Here is a 23,690-nt window from a genome sequence, read left to right as displayed (position 1 = left end):
TATGAATAAACAAAAAAAGGAACCAAGGGTTCATAGTTCTAAATCCAGGCTCTGCCACTAATTAGCTTTTTGTGACTATGGACAAGCTCAGCTTCACCATCTATGAAATTGGAATAATACTATCAACTTTAATGATCTCACAGAATTGAGGATTATATAACACATGAAAATGATCTGAAAAGCATAAAGAGGTATGTGTGGGTGTGGGTGTGGGTGTGTATATATACCCACACCCACACCCATACCCACACCCACACACATATAAAAACATGGTACTACAGAGTTGTGAAACCACAGGAAATACTGTCTATGTCAGATTTGATGTTTTGGCTATTTTGCTGAGCTGGGTTTTTTTCTCTTGTGGGGGAAAAAAAGGTGATTTAGAAATAAAAGGTAATTAACATGCACATACAACATATGTATGCTCATGCATGTGCATATGTGTGTGTACTGTTGTACTAGCTCTAATAGTTCATTCCATACATCTGGCTTAAGTAAAGTAGGGAATAAAGATGAAAACAACTGAATTTGAATTAAGGAACCTTTAATAATATGTTTAATTATGAAAATTACATGAAATTATTTTGAAGCATATTACTTTTTTCTATTAGAGGGATTTTATTTTAGAAGTGTGAACAAGTTTAATATTTGGACAAAAAATATGTACAAAAAATGTCAAGTCAAGAAAAGACTATATTGGGTATGAATTGCATGTCTGACATTGTGTTAAGTAGGTTTTATGTGGGAGATAATAAAACTAAAAGATATAATCCCTACTCTCAAAAAACTTACAATCTAATTGAAAGAGATGAACTAGGTGACTTCGGAGGTCACTTCGAGCTCTAGACAGATCTATGATTCTACTTCTCTTTTGATATATGGCTCAAATCTCATTTTGAAGTATCTTAGAATACCAAAGAGTGAGTCTTACAATTCCTGAATACTACATCGACCCAATTCTTTACTAACTGATCAGTTTGTCTATAACCTATGAAAATTCAGATGTTACAATATTTGAAATATAAATAATGTCAACATTAAAAAAAAAAAAAGTCTTCATTCACACACGATATAGATTCTAAAATGTTTACCTGACGAACTGCTAAAACATATTTTATTCCTAACAGGCCACCATGTCTCACTTCCCACTGTTCTTGTGTGAGCAATTTAAGGAGTACATCCACGGTCTTATGAACTCCTATTTCATTCATGTGTTTTAACACCACACCTAAAGTTTGAGCACAAGTTTCACGAACTGGTGCTACAACCTACAAGTAGAAAGGAGAAAAAGTTCAAAATTGGCCTCAGATTATGCAAAAACCAAAAACAAAAACAAAAGAATTTAATTGAATAAAGATTCCTTTAAGTGAGATACTTACTTCATCTGAAACAAAGTCACCAAATCTGTCTAATGCAAAAACACAAAGAAGTCTAATGGCCAAGTCTTCCAGCCAATCCTGATGCTGTTGAATCATCTAGAAAAAACACAATTACTATTAAATATCAGAAACAAATACTATTTCAATTATTCTTTACTGGGAAAGCTTTATTTCCTAAATTTAACATCCAAATTGCACACAAAAATAAGCTGAAAAATAATAGACAAAGTAAGTAGATCATTTTAACTACACTGGCCAAAAAATGACACCAACTAATGTCTTTGGCATTATAAATCATAGACCATGTGTGTATCAGTTTGATTCCAATAGAACTGCACCAAAGCTCCAATAAAGACATGTAATCCATAATCCAGTTAAGTTATATGCATACACTAAAAAATTACCTTCATAAGGTCAGTTTGATGATCAACTATATATATGTCACCAATTCATACTCTATTGCACTCTATTCAAATATCATCTCTTCCACTCTTTTTATCATCTCTTCTTTTCAGTCTACTAGCTGCTATTCATTCAACTAAACTTCTTAGCATTTAAACTCTGTTAGTCTCACTGACTCATTTAATGTTTCATTTATTAGCCTTCACTCCCATTCTGTCATCCCACTTCTTCCTACCCTTTTTTTTCTGCTTTTCTGGTTGCCCCCTTTTTTCCCTGAGCATTTCACTCTTCTCTCTCTCTCTTATTTCTTTCCCTTTAGTTCTAATTTTAAGCATTTATCCTCCTTAGGAGGACAGGATGATAAATCCTGTTTGTCAATATTAGGTTTGTTAATATTATTAGTCTAATATACTTACCTCCTCCAAAGTGCTATCTCCTATTTTACCACCACTTTTTCCATGAGCTTTGAGAATTTCCCTCAGTCCAGTACCAGCACCATGTCGAACCTAAAAGTTAACAATATTAAATAACGTTAGTCTGAACATTTAAACTATTTTGTTTAACTTCTTTTCAATAAGGGGGAAAAAATTCTTTCCATAAAACTAAAGTAGACTATAGGCAATTCAAAATAATGTACCTTCTTTTGGGTAAAATCTTAGCTGATACATAGTAAAGACAATATGTTACAAAGGAAATCATGGTAGGCTCTAAGTTACGTGAATCTGAATTATAGTTTAAATCCTTACTATCGTTTTCCTCACCTATAAATTATGGGAATTGGATTGCAAAAATTCTAAGGTCTTTTCTATTTCTACATTCTAGGTTAGTTCTAAATCCCACTTGTCCATCACACCTTAACAAAAAAACAAACAAAAAAGAACTTTATTCCTAGGGAAAGAGGGAGAAGTAGGAAAAGTAGTCCTTAGATCATGAGCAATCATAGAAAATCTTAAAATTCACTCAATTGATAGGTACAATAGCAAACTATCCTCAAAGTCTTTTGACTACTTCACTGAAACTCCAGGATCAACTACCATATTAAAGGCTTTAAGTAGATGAAAATTAGCAATACTTGAGCACTGGAAAGCTGCTTCTGAACTATGCAGTTATCATATTAATGGTAGATAAAGAGGGTATTGACGTAGTATCTGCTAATTATCATCCCCAATTGGCTCAACATTGAAGTAGCTTTAAATAAAAGCCCTTAACAAAGCAGTGATATACTTGCAACTTAGATCAGTGTATTTCTAGAAATTAAGCCAAAAATGACGATATAATGGAAAAGAGGGAGAAATAACCAAAATCCAAATGAAAAGTGTGGCTAAAGAGATGAAAATGCACAAGCATCATTAGATGATGAATAGTTAAACAAGCTATATGTTGATGACTATTAAGAGAATATTCATGTATTGATGAAATCAATGAATACAATGAATTTAGAGAATTATGGGAAGACTTACACAAACTGGTGCAAAATAAAATTAAAAAAAAAAACAAAGAAAAAATATACACAATGATAATAACAGTATATGCAAAGAATTGAATGCTTCTAAGTTACAGTGACCAAACCTGGTCCCAAATCTTCACCTTCTTTGGAGAGATTTACAACTATGAATGTGTAACAGTGCCCTTAATATTTTCACTTTTATTGATTACTTTTGCTGTACTTTTTTCTTTCCTATACTCTGTTAGAAGAAACAGCTCTCTGAAAGGTTTGAGGGAGAAGATCCGGTGAAAAATGTAGGTGGTATGAAAACAAACAAACAAAAAAATACAATAAAAAATTTTTAAAATGAATAAACCAGGAAAGACTACACAATGCTGACAAAAAAAAAAATCATGATTTTAAAAAATTTATGAAACACTTAACTCTTGGTAGAGAAGGAACAGACAAGAGGGACAAAATAATATGAGTATTCTCAGAAATGACCACTATATTGCTTTTTTTTCCCTTCCCTCCTCTTGCTCATAAGGGAGGGCATTCTACATAGGAGGGAATGGGAAGGGTGAGTTAATGGCAGTAACAAACATGGAAAAAGCATCATTAAAACATTTAAAACTTTTTTTGTGTGTGTACAAAAACCACAAATAGGATAATTCTTGTTACTTTGTTAAACTAAATGCATATGTTTATGTAGATATAAAAAACAAACAAACTATACGTAATGCAAGTTCAATTTTTTTATGCAACCCTCTCTTGTTGTTCTTTGGATGTTGAAGTGTTTGTGTTATTGACTGTAAGCTCACAATAAAATGAAATTTTTAAAAACTTGCTTAAAAAAAGAAAAAGTATGAACTCATGAAGGAGCTCAAGCTTATGGAAAATAGACTAAATAAGAAGAACAAAAAACAATGAAAAGTTGAAAATACAAAGTTTATTAGGTCTACTATGAAGAGTCAACTGCCAAGGATAGAGAAGGTCACAAGGAGGAAACAAACAACTGATGCTTTGGTTTACATCATAGCATCATTAGGAGAGCACTGATGGTGCTACAATAAACACATCTTACCTCCCAGGATGGATTAAAAAGATCATTACACAGTTCTTCACAGAAGCTTTCCAAAGGCCATTCATTTGTCTACATTAAAAAAAAAAAAAAAGGCTAAGTAAATTTAACAAATCAAATATTCCAGAACAAGTCTTTCATGCTAATAATAAAAATATACCTTAATTTTTTTTTTATGTGTACAATAGTCAGTAAACATTTAACAAATACTTACTATGTGCCAGGACTGTCCTAAGCAATGGGGATACAAAAGGGCAAAAGACTGTTCCTGCTCTCAAGAAACTCAAGACTGATGGGGAAGATAACATGCAAACAACTATGTATAAATTATATATAGGAAAAATGGAAAATGATCAATAAAGGAAAGGTATTAGCATTAAAGAAGTTTAGAAAAGGCTTCCTATGGAAGCTGAGTTTTAGCTGAGACTTAACAGAAGCCAAAAAACAGGTGAAGATGAGGAGGGAAAGGACTGCAGGAATGGGATAGTGAAAAAACAACCAGAATGGAGAGATAGAGTGTCTCAATAAAGGCATAGTAAAGATCACTAGATTAAAGAATACATTTGAGAAAAAAAGGTATACAGGTTCTAAGAAAACTGGAAAAGTAAGCGTTGAGCTAAATTATGAAGGGTTTTGAACACCAAATAAAAGATTTTGTATTTGACTCTAGAGGTGACAGAAAAATGATTGGAGTTTATTGGTAGTGGTAAGGAGAGTAGGAGCGACATGGTCAGACCTTCAATTTAGCAAAAGTATTTTGGTAGTTGAAAGCAGGATGGATAAGAATGGGGGGAAAATTTGGCAAACCTATCAGCAAGTTATTGCACACCTGAGGCCTAACCCAAGTGCTGGCAGTGTCAGAGAAAGGAGGTGGGATTAGAGAAATGCTGCAAAAGTGATCCTGACAAGCCTTGGCAACAGGTTGGCTAAGGGTATAATATGGAGAGTGAGGAGTTGAAGATGACAAACTTGCTCTTAGATAAGTTCTGAGCCTGGGGGAGTGGGAGGATGGTGATACCTCTACAATCAGTAATAAGAAAGTAAGGAAGAATTTAGGAAGAATATTAAAAACGGAGTTCTGAACATGTTGAGCTTGACTGGATATTCAGTTTGACATGTCTGAAAGACAGTTGCATATGTGAGTGGGGTCTGTGGAGACATTAGACTTGGTTAAGATTTAAGGATCATCAGCATAGAAACAATAATTAAATCCATGGGAGCTGATGAGATTACCAAGTGAAACAGCAGAGAGGCAGAAGAAAAGCCAAAACAGAAGCTGAAGTACATTGATGGTCAGTGGACATGACCTGGATGAGGATCCAGCAAGGAAGATTAAGAAGGAGCAAGGACAAGTAGGAGAGCACAGAGTACAAAGAAGAAAAGGATGAGTCATACTTTCAAAGGCTATAATACAAAGACAACAGGAAGAATGAGGACTGAGGAAACCAGGGGTAACTTTGGAGAAAGTTTCAGTAGAATGATAAGGTTGGAAGCTGGACTGGAAGGAATTAAGAAAAGGGTGAGAAGAAAGAAAATGGGAGGTACTAATTTCTAGCGGACTTTTCTCAAGGAGTTTAGCTACAAAAGGCAGGAGAGGTAAGATACTATATAGTTAGCAGACATGGAAAGAACAAGTGAGGAGTTTCTAAGGATGGAGGAAATATGAGTATGTTTGAAGGTAGAAGGAAAGAAGTCAATACACAAGGAACAACTGAAAATATATGAAAAAGTGAGGACTACAGAGGAGGTAATCTGCTAGAGAAGACACCACAGAATGGGATGATATAAAATTGTTCAAATTTTAGAAAAAGCGATGACCAGGGATTTTTTAATGCAAAGGATCTGCTAACTACCACTTCTCTAGATTTTGGCAGATTATTAGAGACACAACAATATGAAGCAAGAAACAAATTAGGAAACGGTCACTTAAGGCTTAAAAATTATACCTCTTCAAATAAGGAAGAATTGTCTGGCACATTATCAATCAAGACCTTGGACTCAGTTGCAGGCTGATTAATAATAACATTGGCTATCTTCCGTCTCTTTTCTTCTGGCTCCCCATCCGCACTATCATTGCTAAAAACAAAAAACAAAAACTGAATATAAGGGTAGATAAAATAAGTAATTATTTGACTAGATCTTTTTACCATACTACACTCAATGCCTTGCACTTATGATATTAGGAAACAAACACATATAGTGCTGTAAGAACAAAGTTTCATTTCACAAAAATTGTGTAAGATCATATAATGAACAACTAAAAATGTCTATTATTCCCAAGAGCCTTTATGAGTTGAGATCAGGTTGTGAGTTTTTATTTTCCTAAAAAGATAAAAATGACTAAAATATAGGGGATATATTCTTAGAGAAACTACATTTTTGAAACTTCCAATTCCTTGTGATAATTAATCTAACAGTTTAAGTCATGTACAAGTCATCATTTTGGGCTGGCATACCTTAATGCACAAAAGACAAGAGACTAAATTTTATTCATGAATGTGAATGTGGCAATCTCATTGCATATTTAACCGGATAAGTTGAAAAGAAAACAAAACATAAAATAAGGACTTAAATTAAATTCAGAAGTGATACTCAAAATTATGAAAAATCTGACTTAGAAAATTAATTTAAGAAAATTTTATGTTGTTCCTCTTAAATATTTACTACAAACCAAACCAGGTTAATATAATAATGCGAAGAAAACTTACTAGGAGAACCTTTAAAAATCTCCATTAGTGAATAAACAGGAAAACAATAAGCGAGTTTTATTTGTAAATTTATCAGGTTCTCACAAAAAAACTAAAAAATGATTTTCTTAAGTTCCCCCCTTCACTATCATATTTGTATGATTAATTTACTTGGAATGATAATTTTTCATAAGAAAAATGTAAATTTCAGCTAAATCCTCAAATTAAAATGAATATAGAATTAGTATTATCCAAATTAATTCAGTTTTGTATTATTAATTTTGGGATGATTTTACTATTTCTAAACATTTTAAATTTCAAATAATAGTTCTATATAATCTGAAATCTTACAGCTAGTTTTATTAAATTTTTATTTGATTCAATTTAATAAATATGTGTCAAGCCTCTCTCATGCATCTGTGAAGTATCTTTTAAACTCAGATGTTTGGTTAACATCTCAAATATAAAATGCTGGGGAAGGAAATTATGTTCCTACTTCCTATAAGAACTACAAAACACTAATAAAAAACTTGTACTTTATGGAAGCAAAAACACTGTTAGGTGAAAATTACTAAATAAATGTGTTATAATAAACTTTTATTAATTCTCTTTCATGAAAAGCCTAATGGGTCATTTTTTTTTTTAATTTGTAAGTTGTCAATATTATGTTTTATAAACTATATTCTAGGTACATTAAAAAAAAAATACCTGTTGATTTTCCCATAAACGTTTTAACAATGTTAAATTGATAATAAAATACACACAAAATTACCATTATCCCTATTCACTCTAGGAAAGCAAAGTGGGACCAACTTTTCATGTATCATTTCTTTCAAACAAAAAGCAAAGTGGGAGTTAGAATTAAAAATTCAGATGCTAGATGGTGCTCATATCAGCCCTCAATATAGAAGAAAACTTTCTGATGCTAAAGCTGGTGACAGCATCACCCTGTTTGGGGGTGGGGATAGGTTCAGATCCCTGGACTCAAGGAGGAAACTCTGGATTCAGGTACTGGATTTGCCACTCCCTTGCTATGTGACTTTCGGTAGGTCACTTAACTTCTTTACCATTCACACTCTGTGTCAAGTGGGGACAATGATCCTTGCCCCAGCTATGTCTCACAATCATGAGGATCAGATGAGAAAGTACACAGTAAAGACTTTGTGTAGTCGGGTAATGTCAAAACCCAAAATGAAGATGCTGAGTGAATGACTTTTAACTGAGTCACTCTGTAAAACTGAGGCTGTTAGCTAATGAAAATTCAGTCACACACACTTCCCAGAATCTATTTCAAGAAGAGAAAGTAGGAAATTATGTCACTTAATGATACTCTTTTTATCTAAAGTTAAAAGAAGATTGAAGAGGTATTGCATGAAGAAATGGAAACAAAATGAGCCCCTCCAAAATGGGAAGGAACATCTAACAAATGTTAACAAACAAATATAAAGGAATATAACTGTGTAGTAAGAAATTATGAATATGAAGAATTCAGAAAAATTGGAAAACTTATATGAATTAATGCAGAATAAAACAAGAGCCAAGAGACTAATTCACACAGTAATTATAATAATGTAGATGAAAAGAAAATGAAAAGAAAGCCAAACTTTGCGCAACTGAATGAACCACTTAGTCCAGGAGAACATAAATAAAACTTATTTCCACATCTGCTTGCAAAGGGATAAGTCATGATATCAGACATTTTTGTTCATCTGTTTTTCTGTTATAATGGAAGTGACTATGATATAAAAATGGGGGTACACAAAAAGCTTCTTTTTTTAAAAATGAAAAACATTTCAATCAAAGATAGTTGTGTTTTGGTTTCTTTACTTTGAGGGGGTGGAAAGCAGGGGGAAATGTCTGCTTATTTGTTTGACATTAAATCTTCCTATCTTGCCCATGATAGAAGAGCAGCTACCACTAAGTGGCTCAATTCTAACAACGATCAGTATGGAAGTTTTAAGCTGCTCCATTTTCTGATGTTGACTGGTTCTTCCCTGGTAGTCTCTTGCTTCCAAGGGCTCACATATTAGTACCAAAGTTTATGAGGACAACTCATCAGTTTTAGCCTTCCTGAAACTCAGAATTTCTTAATTCATGTAATTTCCCATTTAGGATCCTGGGTGTCAAATATTTAAGTCTGATTACTCATGAAATTTTATGAAGAGGTATATGCCATAATGGCAATAATTAAAATTTTGTTTTCTTCAGCAAACCCTTGGTGGTAGAAGTCAGGCAGAAATTTCCTTTTATTAATAGAACCCATAGAACCCATTGACTTTTTTTTTTTTTAACAGTTAACCACAAATTCAAAAGGATGAAATCAACAAAGTGGAAAAACCATGGGTATGTCCTCATGAAGACATCCTTTCACTTACTGGCTATATGGCTATATGACAATAGGCAATCAATTGATCAGTACTTATTAAACATCTATTGTGTGCCAGGTCCAGAAAAGGCGCTTAACACAAAGATAAAAAGCCTGTCTTCTACTGAGAGATAACAGTCCAGTCCATTAACTTCTCTGAACTCAATGTTCTTTCTCATTTGTAAGATCTGGCTAATCCTTATACTACCAACCTTATCACGAGGCTGTGAAGATTAAACGAGGATGTATGTAAAGGGCTGAAACTCTGAGTAGGTGCACTGGATCAGACAACCGAGCACTTAAGGCTAATTACTTATTGGACAATACTCTATTAGCATCTGCTTGGAAAATGGCCCTTCCCACTATTCTGTGCTGGCTCAATCTTTTGGTGTATACAGAGAATTGTAGGAGGGACTAGAGGGTGGAATAAGACAAGCCAGAGCCACTTTTGTGGTGGACAAGGAGAAGGGAGGTAGTGGAGAGCTTGAGTCCATTCCCTTCACTCTCCTCCCCGCCCCTTCCCCTCTTCTCCCACCTCACAAAGACCAAGAATAAAGGCCAAGAACTTTTGCTTATCCTGACCCCGGCTGATTTTAGGCATCCAGAGTGCTAACCCGGACTTCACAGATGTATATAAAGCACTTGGCATAATTTAAAGTGCAATGTCAATTATAATTATTGTAAACTCTTTTGGCAGTTTTTAATAAGCTATTTTCATAACTGTAAATAAAAAGGGACTGTTACCTCTTTTCATTGCTTTCCACTGCATCCTTGGATCTCTGCTTTGCAAATAATTTTGCCATTCTTTTAGCTTTATTCTTTTGCCTGTTGCTCATCCCTGCTCGAAATTCTGAGTCAATCAACTCAGCAGCTTGAAGAGCCTGAAAGATTTAAAAATTGCTGAGTTTCAACTTTTTGTGGAATTAAGAGCAATTCCCATCTTCTCAGAATCAAGGTGAGACTCCTATTGGAATAGGACTGGCATATTTTGTGACATATAGTCCCATTTGGAGGATTCTAGGAGATGAGACTCCAAAAAAGATACACCATCATCCAAAATTTGTACTATGAAAATGAACTACTGAAAAAAAATACAGATATGATAATAATGAAGTGAATAAGCAATGATGATGACAAGGAGCTAAAAATATTTTTAACCCATTACCCTACAATTAAAATACCATTAGAAAAACAATGGAATTATTTCAGCAGTAATTGTCTAGATATTAGTCTCTTCTCCTCATTTAGTCTTCTTTTCCCTATTAATACAGCCACTGTTTTCAATGTACAATAATTTAAAAAAAAATAATAACACTGTTTAAGTCAGGTTCTGTTACTATATGGCTGTGTCATGGCTTGACATGTATCAAATCACTTGACATCTCAGGGCCTCAGTTTTCTTACTCATAAAATGGATTCTAAATCAAGGATCTGTCTAATCCTATAATTCTAATGCTGTGATTCATATACATATTCCCCCTAAACAGGTTCTCAATGCTATAAAAGCTACTATGTGTTTTGGAAAGGATCCCACTTCTCCCAGCTTTCTACCCAGCATTCTACTGAGCCTGATGCTTTCTAGCCAAGGTACTTATGTGTCAATATTTCAAAAAGGAAGTTCCCTTCAGAAGGAAAATGATATCTCCACAAATAACTGTATCCTTAGAAGCACTCTGGAGCTCCCATTAGATTTAGTCAAGAAAACTAATGCCAAGAGTGTCCAATTGCAAAAGATGAGTTTCAACATACCAAATACAGAGAGACTGTCTATTCCAAAAAATGGTACTTTTAAGTACCCTCTGCATGGGTGTCCTCTGTCCCCTACAATGTAACCTCTGCCACTTATCAAACTTTTTGAAAGTTGTTTCTTATTAATTTCTGCCAGGTTGCCTACTTTTTTCTCCCATGTAGCAATACTACACTCATTTTATAAAGATTTTCTATTTTCTTAATTTCTCATTATTCTTCTCCTTTTTAACACCTTTAATCTTATAATCTGTTTTCTTGTATTATTTTCTACTCTTTGATATCTTCTTTTTTTGTTTATTTCCTTACTACTGCTCTTTGAATTTTCTACTTTTAAATTCTTTCCTTATTTTTCTTGCTTTAAAAAAAAAAAAAAAACAAACTTTTTTTAACCCTATCCATTTTCTCACTTATACCTTTTTGTTATTCCTTTTTTTTTTTTCTGAAACATCTTAAATTGGAAGAAGTCTTAATCCAAATCTTTTGAAATTTTTCTCTATTCAAGCCAAAAGTGGGAAGACATAGTGGTGAAGATTGGGATTTGCAATAATTGCAAAGTTTCACCAAATTTTTGAAATTAATTTAGTTCACACCCCCTCCCCCCATTTTATTGATAAATAAACAGACCTAAAAAGCAGAAACATGTGCTGAAGTCATACAGCTAGTAAGTGGCAAAACTCATATTTAAATCCAGGTCTTTGGATTCCAAACCTAATGCTAGATCATAGTGCTATTAGACAGGAAGAATTATCTTGATCCCTCACATCTCTTCATCAAGAATTTTTGTCTTCCACCTACCTGGAAAACATATTAAAAGGACAATAAAGGATGGAGCATCAAGCCTCCTATCAACAATGGGTTTGGATTAGAACCATCAATAGAAGAAAAAAAAAAGAAAAAAAATGGACTAACCCAGGTCCACAAATCTAGGGGTTTGGAGAAATCTAATTTGTGAAGACAAACTTGATGGCAAGAATTACAGAGTTAGGAATTCAGTACAGCATTAAAACAAAAGTGCAATGATTTACAATGGCAGTATCACAAATGAAGCAAACCCACTGTAATATTCCTTGCAATCAAACAGCCCGAGGTTTTACCTACAGGTTGTTTGTTTACAAGGGAAGCTGAAGCTGGGGTGTAGTCCAGATCTTCATCATTAAAGAGCTCTTCGGTATTCATTCCAATTGCTGCTCCCATATCAAGGCCAAGTTTCTTCTGTAATAGTTTGCGCTGACGAGCTATTCTCTCTTTAGGGTCCACTTCCCCTTTAAATGGCAAAATAATTTGTTTTCAATTGGTTAAAAAGTATTCTAATAAAAGTACTGAAATTTATACAAGTCATTTCCTTAGAACAGATACTGTTATTGTGAAAACTTCTTTGCAAAAGAAATTGTCATAGTGAATGAATGCACTGTTATTGTTTAATACTATGCTTGATGCATTTAGTATTGCAAGTACTTTCTTCTACCTACTTATTTTTTCTCTGATGAAAATGTAATGGAAGCAATAGTAATCTCATTGAAAAAATGAAACAAGATAATAACTAACAAAAATAAAATTTTAAACCCTATGCATTATCAGCAACCTTAAACTGCACTTTTGGCAAAATGGACCATGCAAGATTTGGAAACTATTCTAATAAAAAAAAAAAAAAAATCTAAATAAAAAACAAAGAAACACAAGGCCAATTACTCTAAAGCAGCTATAGAAAGGGAAGACCAAAAACAGGAGGAAGAGGATTGACCAACAACAACAACAACAACAAAAAGAGGATTAACAACAACCCTATAGAAATACTTTTAACAAGTCACTTAACTCTGTTTTCTTCATCTATAAAAATGAGCCGGAGAAGGAAATAGCCAAACCATTCTAGTATCTTTGCCAAGAAAACCCTATATGGGATCAAGAAGAATAGGGCGCAATTGAAATGACAGAAAAACCACCACAAAAGTTCCCAGGACTTTTCAGATTTTTTTTTTTTTCCATTTCATTTTCACAAGAACCTTGTTTGACAGATGCTCCTAACCACATTTTAAAACAGAGCAGAGAGACTACATGACTTGCTCAGGGTCATATAACTATCAAAAGGTCTAAGGTGACCAGATTTGAACTCAGGCCTTCCCAATTCCAGGTCCAATGCTCTACTGATTACACTATCATCTGCCTCCAAATGATGGAGCACTAGACACTGTCTGCAGTCCTCTCAACTTCTCAAACCCTTGAAAACAAGGAATTATGCACAAGAGAGAAAGCAATTTCAACTATCCACTGGTTTGAGACATCAAGAAACCTAACAAGGTAAAAACGCAATGAAATAACAGCAGACTTGCTCACTTAGCATTCCTTCTGCCATCAACTACAAAAACATATGGGCTTGCAACTGGAACTTAATTCTGTAACCATCCCTTCACCACAAGAAAAACAAAAGCTACAAGTATATTCTTTGTACTGAAAGTACTCGGTCAGAGAATTAAACAATAGAGTGAACTAAGGCAGGAGACAAGCATGTGTTTGGGTCTATTACACCTGAAATAAAGGGATTTCTGTCTCCTCAAAAATTACATGAAGCAGAAAACTGAACTGCCCAGCATTAGAGAAGGTGGAAACAACTTTGAGGCCAACTCCCGGGGAAACAGCCATCAAAGGAGGAATCAGAAAGTGAGGAATAAGGGAATATAAAGAGAAAAGATTGAAGCTGCTAAAGGTCTCAAGAGGAAGAAAACTCAGAGACTTAGAGCACAAGCAGATAAAACCAAGAGAGAAAATATTAATAAAAAAAGAAAATATGTTCTGTAGATCATCTAAATGAATTCAATTATCAATAAATTATTCAATAAATACTATAAGACAAAGTAAAGTCAATCGATACTTGATGAGGCAGAAGACTCAGTGAATTTGCAAGAGAATATGAAACATAGGCAGAATGTTCTTGAATGGTTTAAAAGTGTTAAGAATCACTAAAGCAGAACTGATGACCTGACTAGCAGAAATAACTAACAGAAAAGAAAAACTTGTACCTTTGTTGTCAAACTTTATCAATGAATAAAAGAGATAAGTGATTGGAAATGCAAAAACAAAATAAAGGACAATCTGATGAAAAAGAAGCAAAAATCAATAATATTAAAAGAAAATAATCTCTTAACAGGGAACTTATATGGACAGGAATAGAAGAATTTAATACATGTGACCATTAAATATACTACCGTGAGTAAAATCCCTGGGAAGAAATGAAGTAGTCCTCATAGTCGAAAAAAGTAAGAAAAGCAGTACTAAAGTATAATCTCAAAAATGACAGAATGATATGTTTGAACCCAGGGCAATCCATTCAATAACATAGTAACACAAATCAAAGAAACTATATATGATGTTAGGCTTGACTCAGAAATATGATATCCAGGACAAGGGAGGTGATAGTTCTGTTATATGTTGCCTAGATCAGACTATAGCTGGAATACTATATTCTATTTTGGAAGCTATATATTAGGCAAGTCTTTCACAAGCTTAAAAATATCTAGAGAAAGAACCGTGGGAACAGTATGGAATACAACATAGCATTCCCATTCTCTCTGTTATTTGCTTGTATTTTGTTTTCTTTTCCTTCCTTCTTTATCTGATTTTTCTTGTGCAAGAAAGATAACTGTATACATATATTGGATTTAACATGTATTTCAGCATATTTAATATGTATTGGATTACCTGCCAGCTAGGGAAGGGAGTGGGGGAAGGTGGGGAAAATTTGTAACAAAAGGTTTTGCAAGTATCAATGTTGGAAAAATTACCCAAGCGTATGCTTTGCAAATAAATAAATATATGATTAATTAATTAATTAAAGAGAGAGAGAGAGACTATCCAGAGAAAAACTACTAAGATGGTGAAAAGCCTGAAGGTCATGCTATATGTAGATTCAAGGAAGCAGGGATGCTGAATTTGGAGAAAAGAAGATTCAGGCATGATATGAAAATTATCATAAGATATTAAAAAGGCTGTTAAAAGAGTTGAAAGAGGGATTAAATATGTTGTGCACAATCCCAAAGAGCAGAAAACGAAGCAATAAGTAGAAAATGCAAAAAACAAATTTGATATAAGGAAAATTTCCTAATAATATCAAAAAGTAGTGTAGTATATCTTAGGGAGCAATAGATTCCTCCTCATTCAAAGTCTTCAAACAAAGGCTAGACAACCACTTGACAGGTATAGGTTGGACTAGAAGGGCCTTCATACTCCTTTCAAAATTTCCGATTCTTTGAATACTAGATTTGGAACCAAACCACCTGGATTTGAAACCTGGTACTTGTACAATATTTGTAGTCCCTTTCAGTCTACTTCCTCATCTGTTTAAAAAAAAAAAAAAAAGAAGCTGGACTAAGCTCTAAGGTCTCTACACATTCTAATTCTACATAACTTTCTATATAAAGAACAAGCTTCATAATTATTTCTACCTTCATTACAATCACTTGTAAATGAAATTAATTGGTCTCTAAATATGTGTTAGACATATTTAACATATATAGGACTGCTTGCCATCTAGGGGAAAGGGTGGAGGGAGGGAGGGGAAAAATCGGAACAGAAACGAGTGCAAGGGATAATGTTGTAAAAAAATTACCCTGGCATGGATTCTGTCAATATAAAGTTATTATTAAATAAAATAAAATAAAATATATATTTAAAAAATGTGTTAGAAATCCAAAGAATATGAAATTATTTTGTTCCTTTGTATTTAGGAAAAAAGGGTATTATTCAAAACTAATAAAAAGGTATAACTTTATTGGTCTTGGTGAAATTTTCAGAATTGAGGAGTTTAAAAGAATATTAAGAGGAACCTAAGTCTACTACTTCTCAAATGGTGAATCATGTAACTTTGAAGTGTTACCAAGATATGCTAGCTATGTGGTGGGCAGTTGTTACTTCCTCTAACAGTAAGAGGCTCAGACACAGAATGTAGCCGTTATGGCATCTGTTCACATTATTACTGCTCAGTTCAGAAATAGAAAAAGGCAGAAGGAATGTATGAACTCTGGTTCACACTGCTTCTCAACAGCAATACAATAGGTCATATCATAGTCACTGTCAACCTATAATTACCTAGCATTCTAAGTTACAGCATACCCAAATAGAACTAGAATAGTTCTCTCTCCCAACTCTAAATGAGGTAGAAGGTATGAATTTAAAAATGGTTTGTCTGGATAAAGAAAAGATATAGAGAAAAGATGTAGGTCATCCTTTCCCTCTCCCTAAGTTATCTGGTCCCTTTTCTCCTCATTCTACCTTAAGTGTGGAAAAGCAGTGTTATCATAAGAACTTTATTGGGCTTAAAATCCCTTACAGAAGAGTTCAAATAACAACATAAGAAAAGAAGTTTAGAAATACTGAATGTTTATATCACTAACATTCTAGATGACAAACTGAAATTATGACTCCCAAATTAGAAAACTATATATAACTTTTGACCCAGCAATATCACTATTCTGTCTGTTCCCTAAAGGATCTTTCTAGAAATAAAGGAAATTCTATATTCTAAAATATTTATATATTCTAAATATTCTATTCTAAAATATTTAGAGCACTCTCTTTGTGTTAATAAAAAACTGGAAATCAGGGGGATATCTGTCAATTGGAGAATGGCTAAACAAATTGTATTATATGATTGTGATGGAGCACTACCATCCTATAAGAAATGATTGGCTTGTCTATTTTAGGAAGAAAAAAAGGAAAGACCTGCATGAATAATGAAGAATGAGTAAAACCAAGAGAATGTTACATATAGTAATAGCAATAACATTCTAAGAAAAAAATTGAAAATAAGTCATTTTGAGTGTTATAAATCCTTAAATCGAATACAAAGACGTTATATAAAAGAAGATAGTATTCACATCCAGAGAGAGAGGATTGATAAATAGATGTATAGTACTATTTTACAAGAAATACATATTAGTGTCCAATGGTAGTCTCCTCTAGAGTAGAGTGGAGAGGAAGAGGGAGAGAAAAGTGCACAGCAGAGAACAAAAGAAAACTTAGAAGGAAGCACAAAAAAGTAGGATAGCTTTGAAAATAATGTCAATATTAATTACAGAGTTTTTCCAACAAAGTAAATATCAAAATGGAAATTCAAGGTTTTATAATGAATCCTCTTTTGCTGCAATTTGTACATGGAAATATTCTTTTTCTTTTTGGTCTCTAAATTTAATTTCAAAATGAATTTTTTTTAATCTTTAAAATTAAAAAAAAAACTATATTGAATGTCTAATGATCAAAACAATTACTTACTACTTAATAGTCCTAGGAAAATATTTTGAAAATAAGGTATCCAATAGTTTCATTCATTTGGCTCTTCATCAAATGTTTTTTTTTTTTCCTTTCCTATCTCCAATTAGCAAATAAAACCATAGAGAAGGAACTAAGCAATGAAAATTGTAAGTATTATCAACAAAAAAGTTATGGGTTGCAAACCATACTTTTATCATCTATAGCAATCAAGTAATTTTTTTAAAAAAATTACTTAGGTTATTACTTGGGTGCTTGACTTTAAAGGCAATAAAGCAGGATGGGACAGAAGGCCAAAAAAAAAAAAAAACTAGGCACAGAAACAATAAAGGAACAGGAATTAAAACACTCTGTGAGGAATATATCTCAAAACTGTAGAAGAAAACAGATCTATTTAATTTGTTCCTAAATTGACTTTATATTAAATGCCCAATCTAAAAAAGGAAAAGATCTCTTTGACAAAAACTAATATAAGTGGACATTGTATTTTGTCTATGGTGAATGCAAAATAGAAGATAAGATAAAAAAGGAATGAGAATTTTACCATAAATTTAAAGTAGACACTATGCTATCCATTGGCAAACTACAGGGTCCAAATCTACTGGCAATAACGTAAAAATAATTTTTAATTTTTTAGATAAAGTTTTATCATATTTAAAAAAATGTAAAAAACAATTGTTAGCTTGCAGGTCATACAAAAACAGGCTGACCAGATGGTTTTGGCCATCAGGCTACAGCTGGCTTTTGAATATCAAATCAATAGTAGCATTTACTAAGTGCCAAATAAATAGCACAGATAATCATAGGAGACACAGCGTCCACTGCCAGTATGTTGCTTCTGGATTAGTATTTAAGATGACATCAAATTCAAGTATTATCTCTGGTACTGAGTAGAAGAGTGGCCATGGCCAACTCCTAACTCCTTTGGCCCCCATTTCCTCATTTATAAAATAAAGGAGTTGGGTTAGAGTTTATCCAAGGTCACCTTTAGTCCTAAAATTCTATAATCAGGATAAAAAATAATGTAAATCAATATGAGATAGAAAAATGGATTTATATTAGAAGACAAATAAAAGAATGAGAAATCAAGGGCTAACCTAACATAAGAGAAGAGCCATATAATTCTCTTTGCTGACACATGTGTGCTATAGACCTGAACCTCTCCCCTGATAGCAGCATATTTGATCAGCATAACTCCTGCAAAGAAAGGGCAAACTTCTGAGAAATAAACAAAAAAAGAATACAATATAGATTATGTTAATTTGTGGTTTTCTAAATTAACATGCTGTCATCACAAGTGATTTGTTTCAATTGATAACAATGATGTGGAGTAAAAGTAACTACTAGTCTACACTATAATCTAGATAAAACCTATGAGATCACTTCAAATCCTCTTCTCTAATTTCATAATCAAAAAACATCTTTTAATCTTAATTCAGGTGCCTAGGAAGACTTCTGCCTGGAAATGGTGCTAACTGCTATACTTTGTGTGCAATAGAGACCAATATTGCCCAAATTATGAATTCATAAACTAGCATTTCAGTTTATGAATTAATTTTAGGAAAAAGAATAATACTGATTATTCTGACACATTCTGGTGTGACAACTTAATTTTTTTTTTCAGATTAGCAGAACTAACTTAGCGCTGGTTAAATGCAACATGATTAATATACACTGATACTTATACTATCTCATTAAAAGAGGTATTTCAAACTTACAGAGCAATAACAAAATTTTTAAAGTGCTAGTTTTGGAGGTAGGGAAGTGTTAGTTTTGTTTTTAAATTTATGTAATAAAAATCAAAAAATCCTCAATTATTTTACTGCTTTAAAAATAATTTTCTAAATTTTCAAATGTTTTAGGTTTCCAAATAAGTATCATCATGCAAGGGTTTATATAACTCTACAGAATGAATTCTCAGGAAAGAGACAAATAAGTCAATAACACTTAAATTTTGTCACAAATGGAAAAACGAAAATTTGATATTCTCATGGTTCATTATTAACCAGTTTAGTGAGTTTAATAAACTCATTAAAATTTGAAGATAATTTTAAAAATCTGTAATTCTTGGTAAAATTTTTAGTGCTTTCATTATGAAAATCTGATGTTTTAAAAATAAATTTCTCTTCCCAATATCCATAATTTGATATTTTAGTATATTGAAAATTAAAGGGTTCCTAGATTCAATTATATCTCCTGTTTTCAAGTGATTTTTATGTAAGGAGGGATATTTAATAACTCCACTGAAGATTAACTTTTCAATTAAGTATTGATCAAATTTATAAAATAAAGTTATACTTAACAAAATTTAATTTAGACATATATTTAGCAATCAAACAAAACACTAATTTTCATTAGAAGGGCATTTTATTTACTTACAGGAATCCATTAAAAAACATCAAGGTTTTTTCCACTCAAGGCATCATTCTTGAATGGCCAAAACATTTATTTTATATCCAGATGGATTCTGTAAGTTTAAAGATAATGGGAAAATTACCTACCCACATATTTCCCCCCTCTGGTCATCAACATAAATATATTCAATGATATCCAAGAAATCTGTGATATGAAATTAACCCACAATTTCTAACAGTTACATAAATATTACCGACTAGCCTGAATGACCTCCCTAAAGTACCTTTCATCTAAGAGATCCTATGACAAGTCATCATATAATATTTTTTAGAAACTATTAATTAGGAGCAGCTAGATGCACAGTGGCTCCTTCCTGAAGTCAGGAGGATCTGAGTTCAAATTCCACCTCATACTAAGCTGTATAACCCTACATAAATCACTTAATTCCCAATTGTCTCGCACAAATAAATACATAGATAAATCTAGATAAATACATAAATAGTTAAATGAAAAGAAACTGTTAAATCACAAATACTTGGCAATAAGGACTATGGAGTATCATAGTATAATCTGGGCAGGGAACAAGAAAAACATTTGTTTTAAAAGTAAAAATCCAATGACAATAGACTTTTTGGGTGACTGCTACTTAATTTATGCTAGTCTAAAGTACAAAGCCATGCTGAAATACCAACAGTTGTCCTCTAGAAAGCTTTGAAGAAAATACTGATACACTCAGAGGAAAAAAAGATAAGAGCAAAGATGTTTTACACCAAATATTTTTGACTACTTTTTGACAAACTTCTAACAACATTCATCATAAGAAACATTAACTCATTTATTAGTAACAAATTGGCAAAAAAGATAAAACTGACACATTTTCCTACTGTACTGATACACACCTGATTTGTCATCCTGGACTTCAAATTCTGCACCAGCAGACCCAAGAAGTGATGCTCCATGTTGCAGCAATCTACAGATGTCAAATCTGTCAAAACTCAACCGATCTGTGGCAGACGAATCTTCCATAGAACTTTCTGAAGTAGGTTCTGAATGAGGTTTAAAAATATTTTATTTAACTATATGGAAAACCAAAGTATAAGGAATGGGAGATAAGAGCATTCTATTTCATGAAGAAGAATTATTTTAACCAGTCAGAAGGGTATTGAAATGCACTTCTGATTCAAAGTATAACACTAAGTAAAGAAATACTTTCTAGATCAAAATTTAATTTTTATATGAAGGTTGAACTTTAATAAAACTTATAAAGATCTGAGACTAAAATATTTTGGACTTCTAAGAAATATACTTTGTTTGCTATATAAAAAGGAAAATTAGCAAAGGCACAACCAATTCCTTTACTTGGGAGTACTATTATTTTGTAAATACTATTATAAAGCAAATCACTGATTACCAAAAGGACTTAACAAGGGAAACTAAAAGTAATCTATGATGAGAGAGTAAATATATTATGGTACTAGTAAAAATAGATAAGTAGTAGTCTAAGTTACAAAAATGTCAGTGAAGAAGTACTATACATAAGTTGAATTCAAAAAAAAAGAAAAACTAATGAAGATCCTGGGAGCAAAATAATAAAACAAACTTTCCTCACAGTAAAGATCAGGAGAGGCTCCTAGAAAGATTGTTATATACACTGTTAAGAGAAGAATATCTGAATTCTGACTTACTTTAGTTGGAACAAAAGTAGTTTCAATTTAGGGCAAGGTAAATAGGAAATAAGTCCAATGTAAGGATAAAAGGAATCAATAAAATGAAATTTTCCAAAAAAAGAAAAAGTAGACTGAATTTTGACTGTTTCTAATAATGACAAATAGAAATGACTGCACAGAAAAATATTTCATTGAAATAGCTAAAAGAAAAAAAAAGGACAAATTCTGCTCTATGGGACAAAACAAATTAACATGATTATTCAATAATATGTATAGGAAATAAGACTAAAAATCTTAGGTAAGCCAAAATTAACCAAATAGTTATTATCTAGATAATTTTGCAAATGAATCCTCAGAAGTTGCACCATGCAGTAAATAGGGGTGAGTTTTTTATATGTAACAAAATGTACATTGACATCAGGTTTACAAAAGCTTAAGGGTTTGAAAACAACAATAACTACAAAGATGACAATGATAGCTAACATCTATATAGCGTTTACTCTGTGTCAAGTACTAAGCTAAGCACTTTCCAATTATTATCTCATTTCATACTCACAACAACCTTGGGAGGTAGATGCTATTATTATTCACATTTTACAAAAGAGAAAGTGGAGACAAAAAGAGGTTAAATAATTTGCCTAAAGTCACAAAATTAAGTGTCTAAGCCAAACTGAAATTATCTTCTTGACTTTAAACCTTAAAGTTCAAAACACTGTGCCACTAAGTTGCCAATAAGTCAAATGAAAGTAATATAAAAACATAGATAGCAATAAAAAAACCTTAAAAATTGTTAAATCTCAGTCACACAACATAAATGTATTTTCTGCTATGATTTCCAGGATACTAACAAGAATCAAGACTTTTCTTACCATACATTCATGTAATTAAAAATCCATATCCAAGATTACTGTCTAAGTATTATTCAAGTAGTACTGTCTAAGCAAGTATATTCCCCCCCCCCAAAAAAAGCAGCTATCTGTTATAAACATGTCTATCTTTACAAATTTAGATTGACCTGTCTTTTTTAAAAAGCACAAAAACCATTAAAGAAAGAATGTATAGGGCCTGGAACACAGCTGTTACTCCAGAAGTGCTTGTTATTTGACTGACTGGAACTTTCTTTGTAAACTACATATGAAAACCTACTTAATAATTTAAATAAATTATATACCCAATACAGGATTTATTTAGCAGCCATGAAAAATCATAAACATCCTAGTTCATTTGATCACTTCCTAAAATGTTAGCATGTTCTAAAGGCATGTAAAGTTTTCTAATTAAAAATGATTTTTAAAAAAATCTTAATTTTTATAACTCTTCTTGGAGCAGAATGTGGAACCAGATTTGGAGTCAGATGACCTAGGTTCAAATTCTATGTTTAAAGTCACATTTTCTCTCTGGGCCCCAATTTCTTCTTCTATAATATGAAGGGGTTGATGAGGAAGGTACTGAGGTTTCTTCTATCTCTAAATCTATAATTATTTAAAATCTACAACTAAATTTCCACAAAAGGAATTAACCAGTTATAAAGTCAAAGTCCAATTATTTCACTTAAAAGCACCTTGCTTCAATCTCGGCACTGGATTCCATTCAGGTACATTTTTCACTATGGCTTCAACAGCTTGTCCAGCTGCAATTCGGGTATCCCAATTTGTACTCCTTAAATATATCAGTACCTTTAAAAACAAGTATAAAATAAAGCAGTCATATAGCACACATAACATTTTTAAATGAACACAAAAGAAATGCGTGTTTAGATATGATACCATAACTTGACAGCACAAACAATACTAGCAAAACATTAAGGTGCTAATTCATAAGGTTAAGCTAGTACACTCAAGATCACTATTGTCTTCCAATGGAAAAAGTGGAAACTTACCTAAAAGAAAGATCAAGTACATTTTTATTTCACTTCAATATAATAAGATAAACGATCATAAAAGATTGCATTCTAATTATTAATAAATTCCCATTTTTCCCTGTAGCATCAATCAAAGGGAACATTAGTACAAACAATATTGTCCTGGTTATTGTAATCCTAAACTTTATTTCATAGTTACCATAAAATTAGCCTAAAAAGTAACCAAATTATAGATTTAAGGTTTTTCATTCTTCAGCAACACTTAAAAGAAAGACTGCTTAATATATTTGGGTAAGAGAAGTACACAGGAGCTAGTTTCACTCCACATGCCATTTGTAACTGTCCTTTTCACTATCGCTTTGCTCTAAAGCAAAGGAAAAGCCTCTCTTAATGGCTATTTCAAAGAAAAAGGAAAGAGAAGAGAAAAGGAGTTTTTTTTGGATGGGGAGACAAAAAGGAA

At 32.5% G+C, this 23,690-nt stretch overlaps 1 protein-coding gene across 1 annotated transcript in view; it reads right to left on the bottom strand.

Moving 5' to 3' along the window:
• The window catches only part of BTAF1 (B-TFIID TATA-box binding protein associated factor 1), a 116,435-nt gene that overhangs the window by 62,606 nt on the left and 30,139 nt on the right, over positions 1-23,690 (bottom strand). Inside the window, exons 3-11 of the mRNA XM_051981635.1 lie at positions 22,931-23,045; positions 20,602-20,748; positions 12,188-12,351; positions 10,085-10,221; positions 6,235-6,364; positions 4,292-4,360; positions 2,198-2,287; positions 1,380-1,475; positions 1,092-1,268 (exon numbers count right to left, since the gene is read on the bottom strand). Of these exons, the coding sequence (XP_051837595.1) occupies positions 1,092-1,268; positions 1,380-1,475; positions 2,198-2,287; positions 4,292-4,360; positions 6,235-6,364; positions 10,085-10,221; positions 12,188-12,351; positions 20,602-20,748; positions 22,931-23,045 (1,125 nt within the window). The remainder of the gene's footprint in view (positions 1-1,091; positions 1,269-1,379; positions 1,476-2,197; positions 2,288-4,291; positions 4,361-6,234; positions 6,365-10,084; positions 10,222-12,187; positions 12,352-20,601; positions 20,749-22,930; positions 23,046-23,690) is intronic.

This window comes from Antechinus flavipes, chromosome 2, assembly GCF_016432865.1.
Source record: "Antechinus flavipes isolate AdamAnt ecotype Samford, QLD, Australia chromosome 2, AdamAnt_v2, whole genome shotgun sequence".
NCBI classification, from domain to species: domain Eukaryota; kingdom Metazoa; phylum Chordata; class Mammalia; order Dasyuromorphia; family Dasyuridae; genus Antechinus; species Antechinus flavipes.
This window is presented reverse-complemented; position numbering and strand designations above follow the sequence as displayed.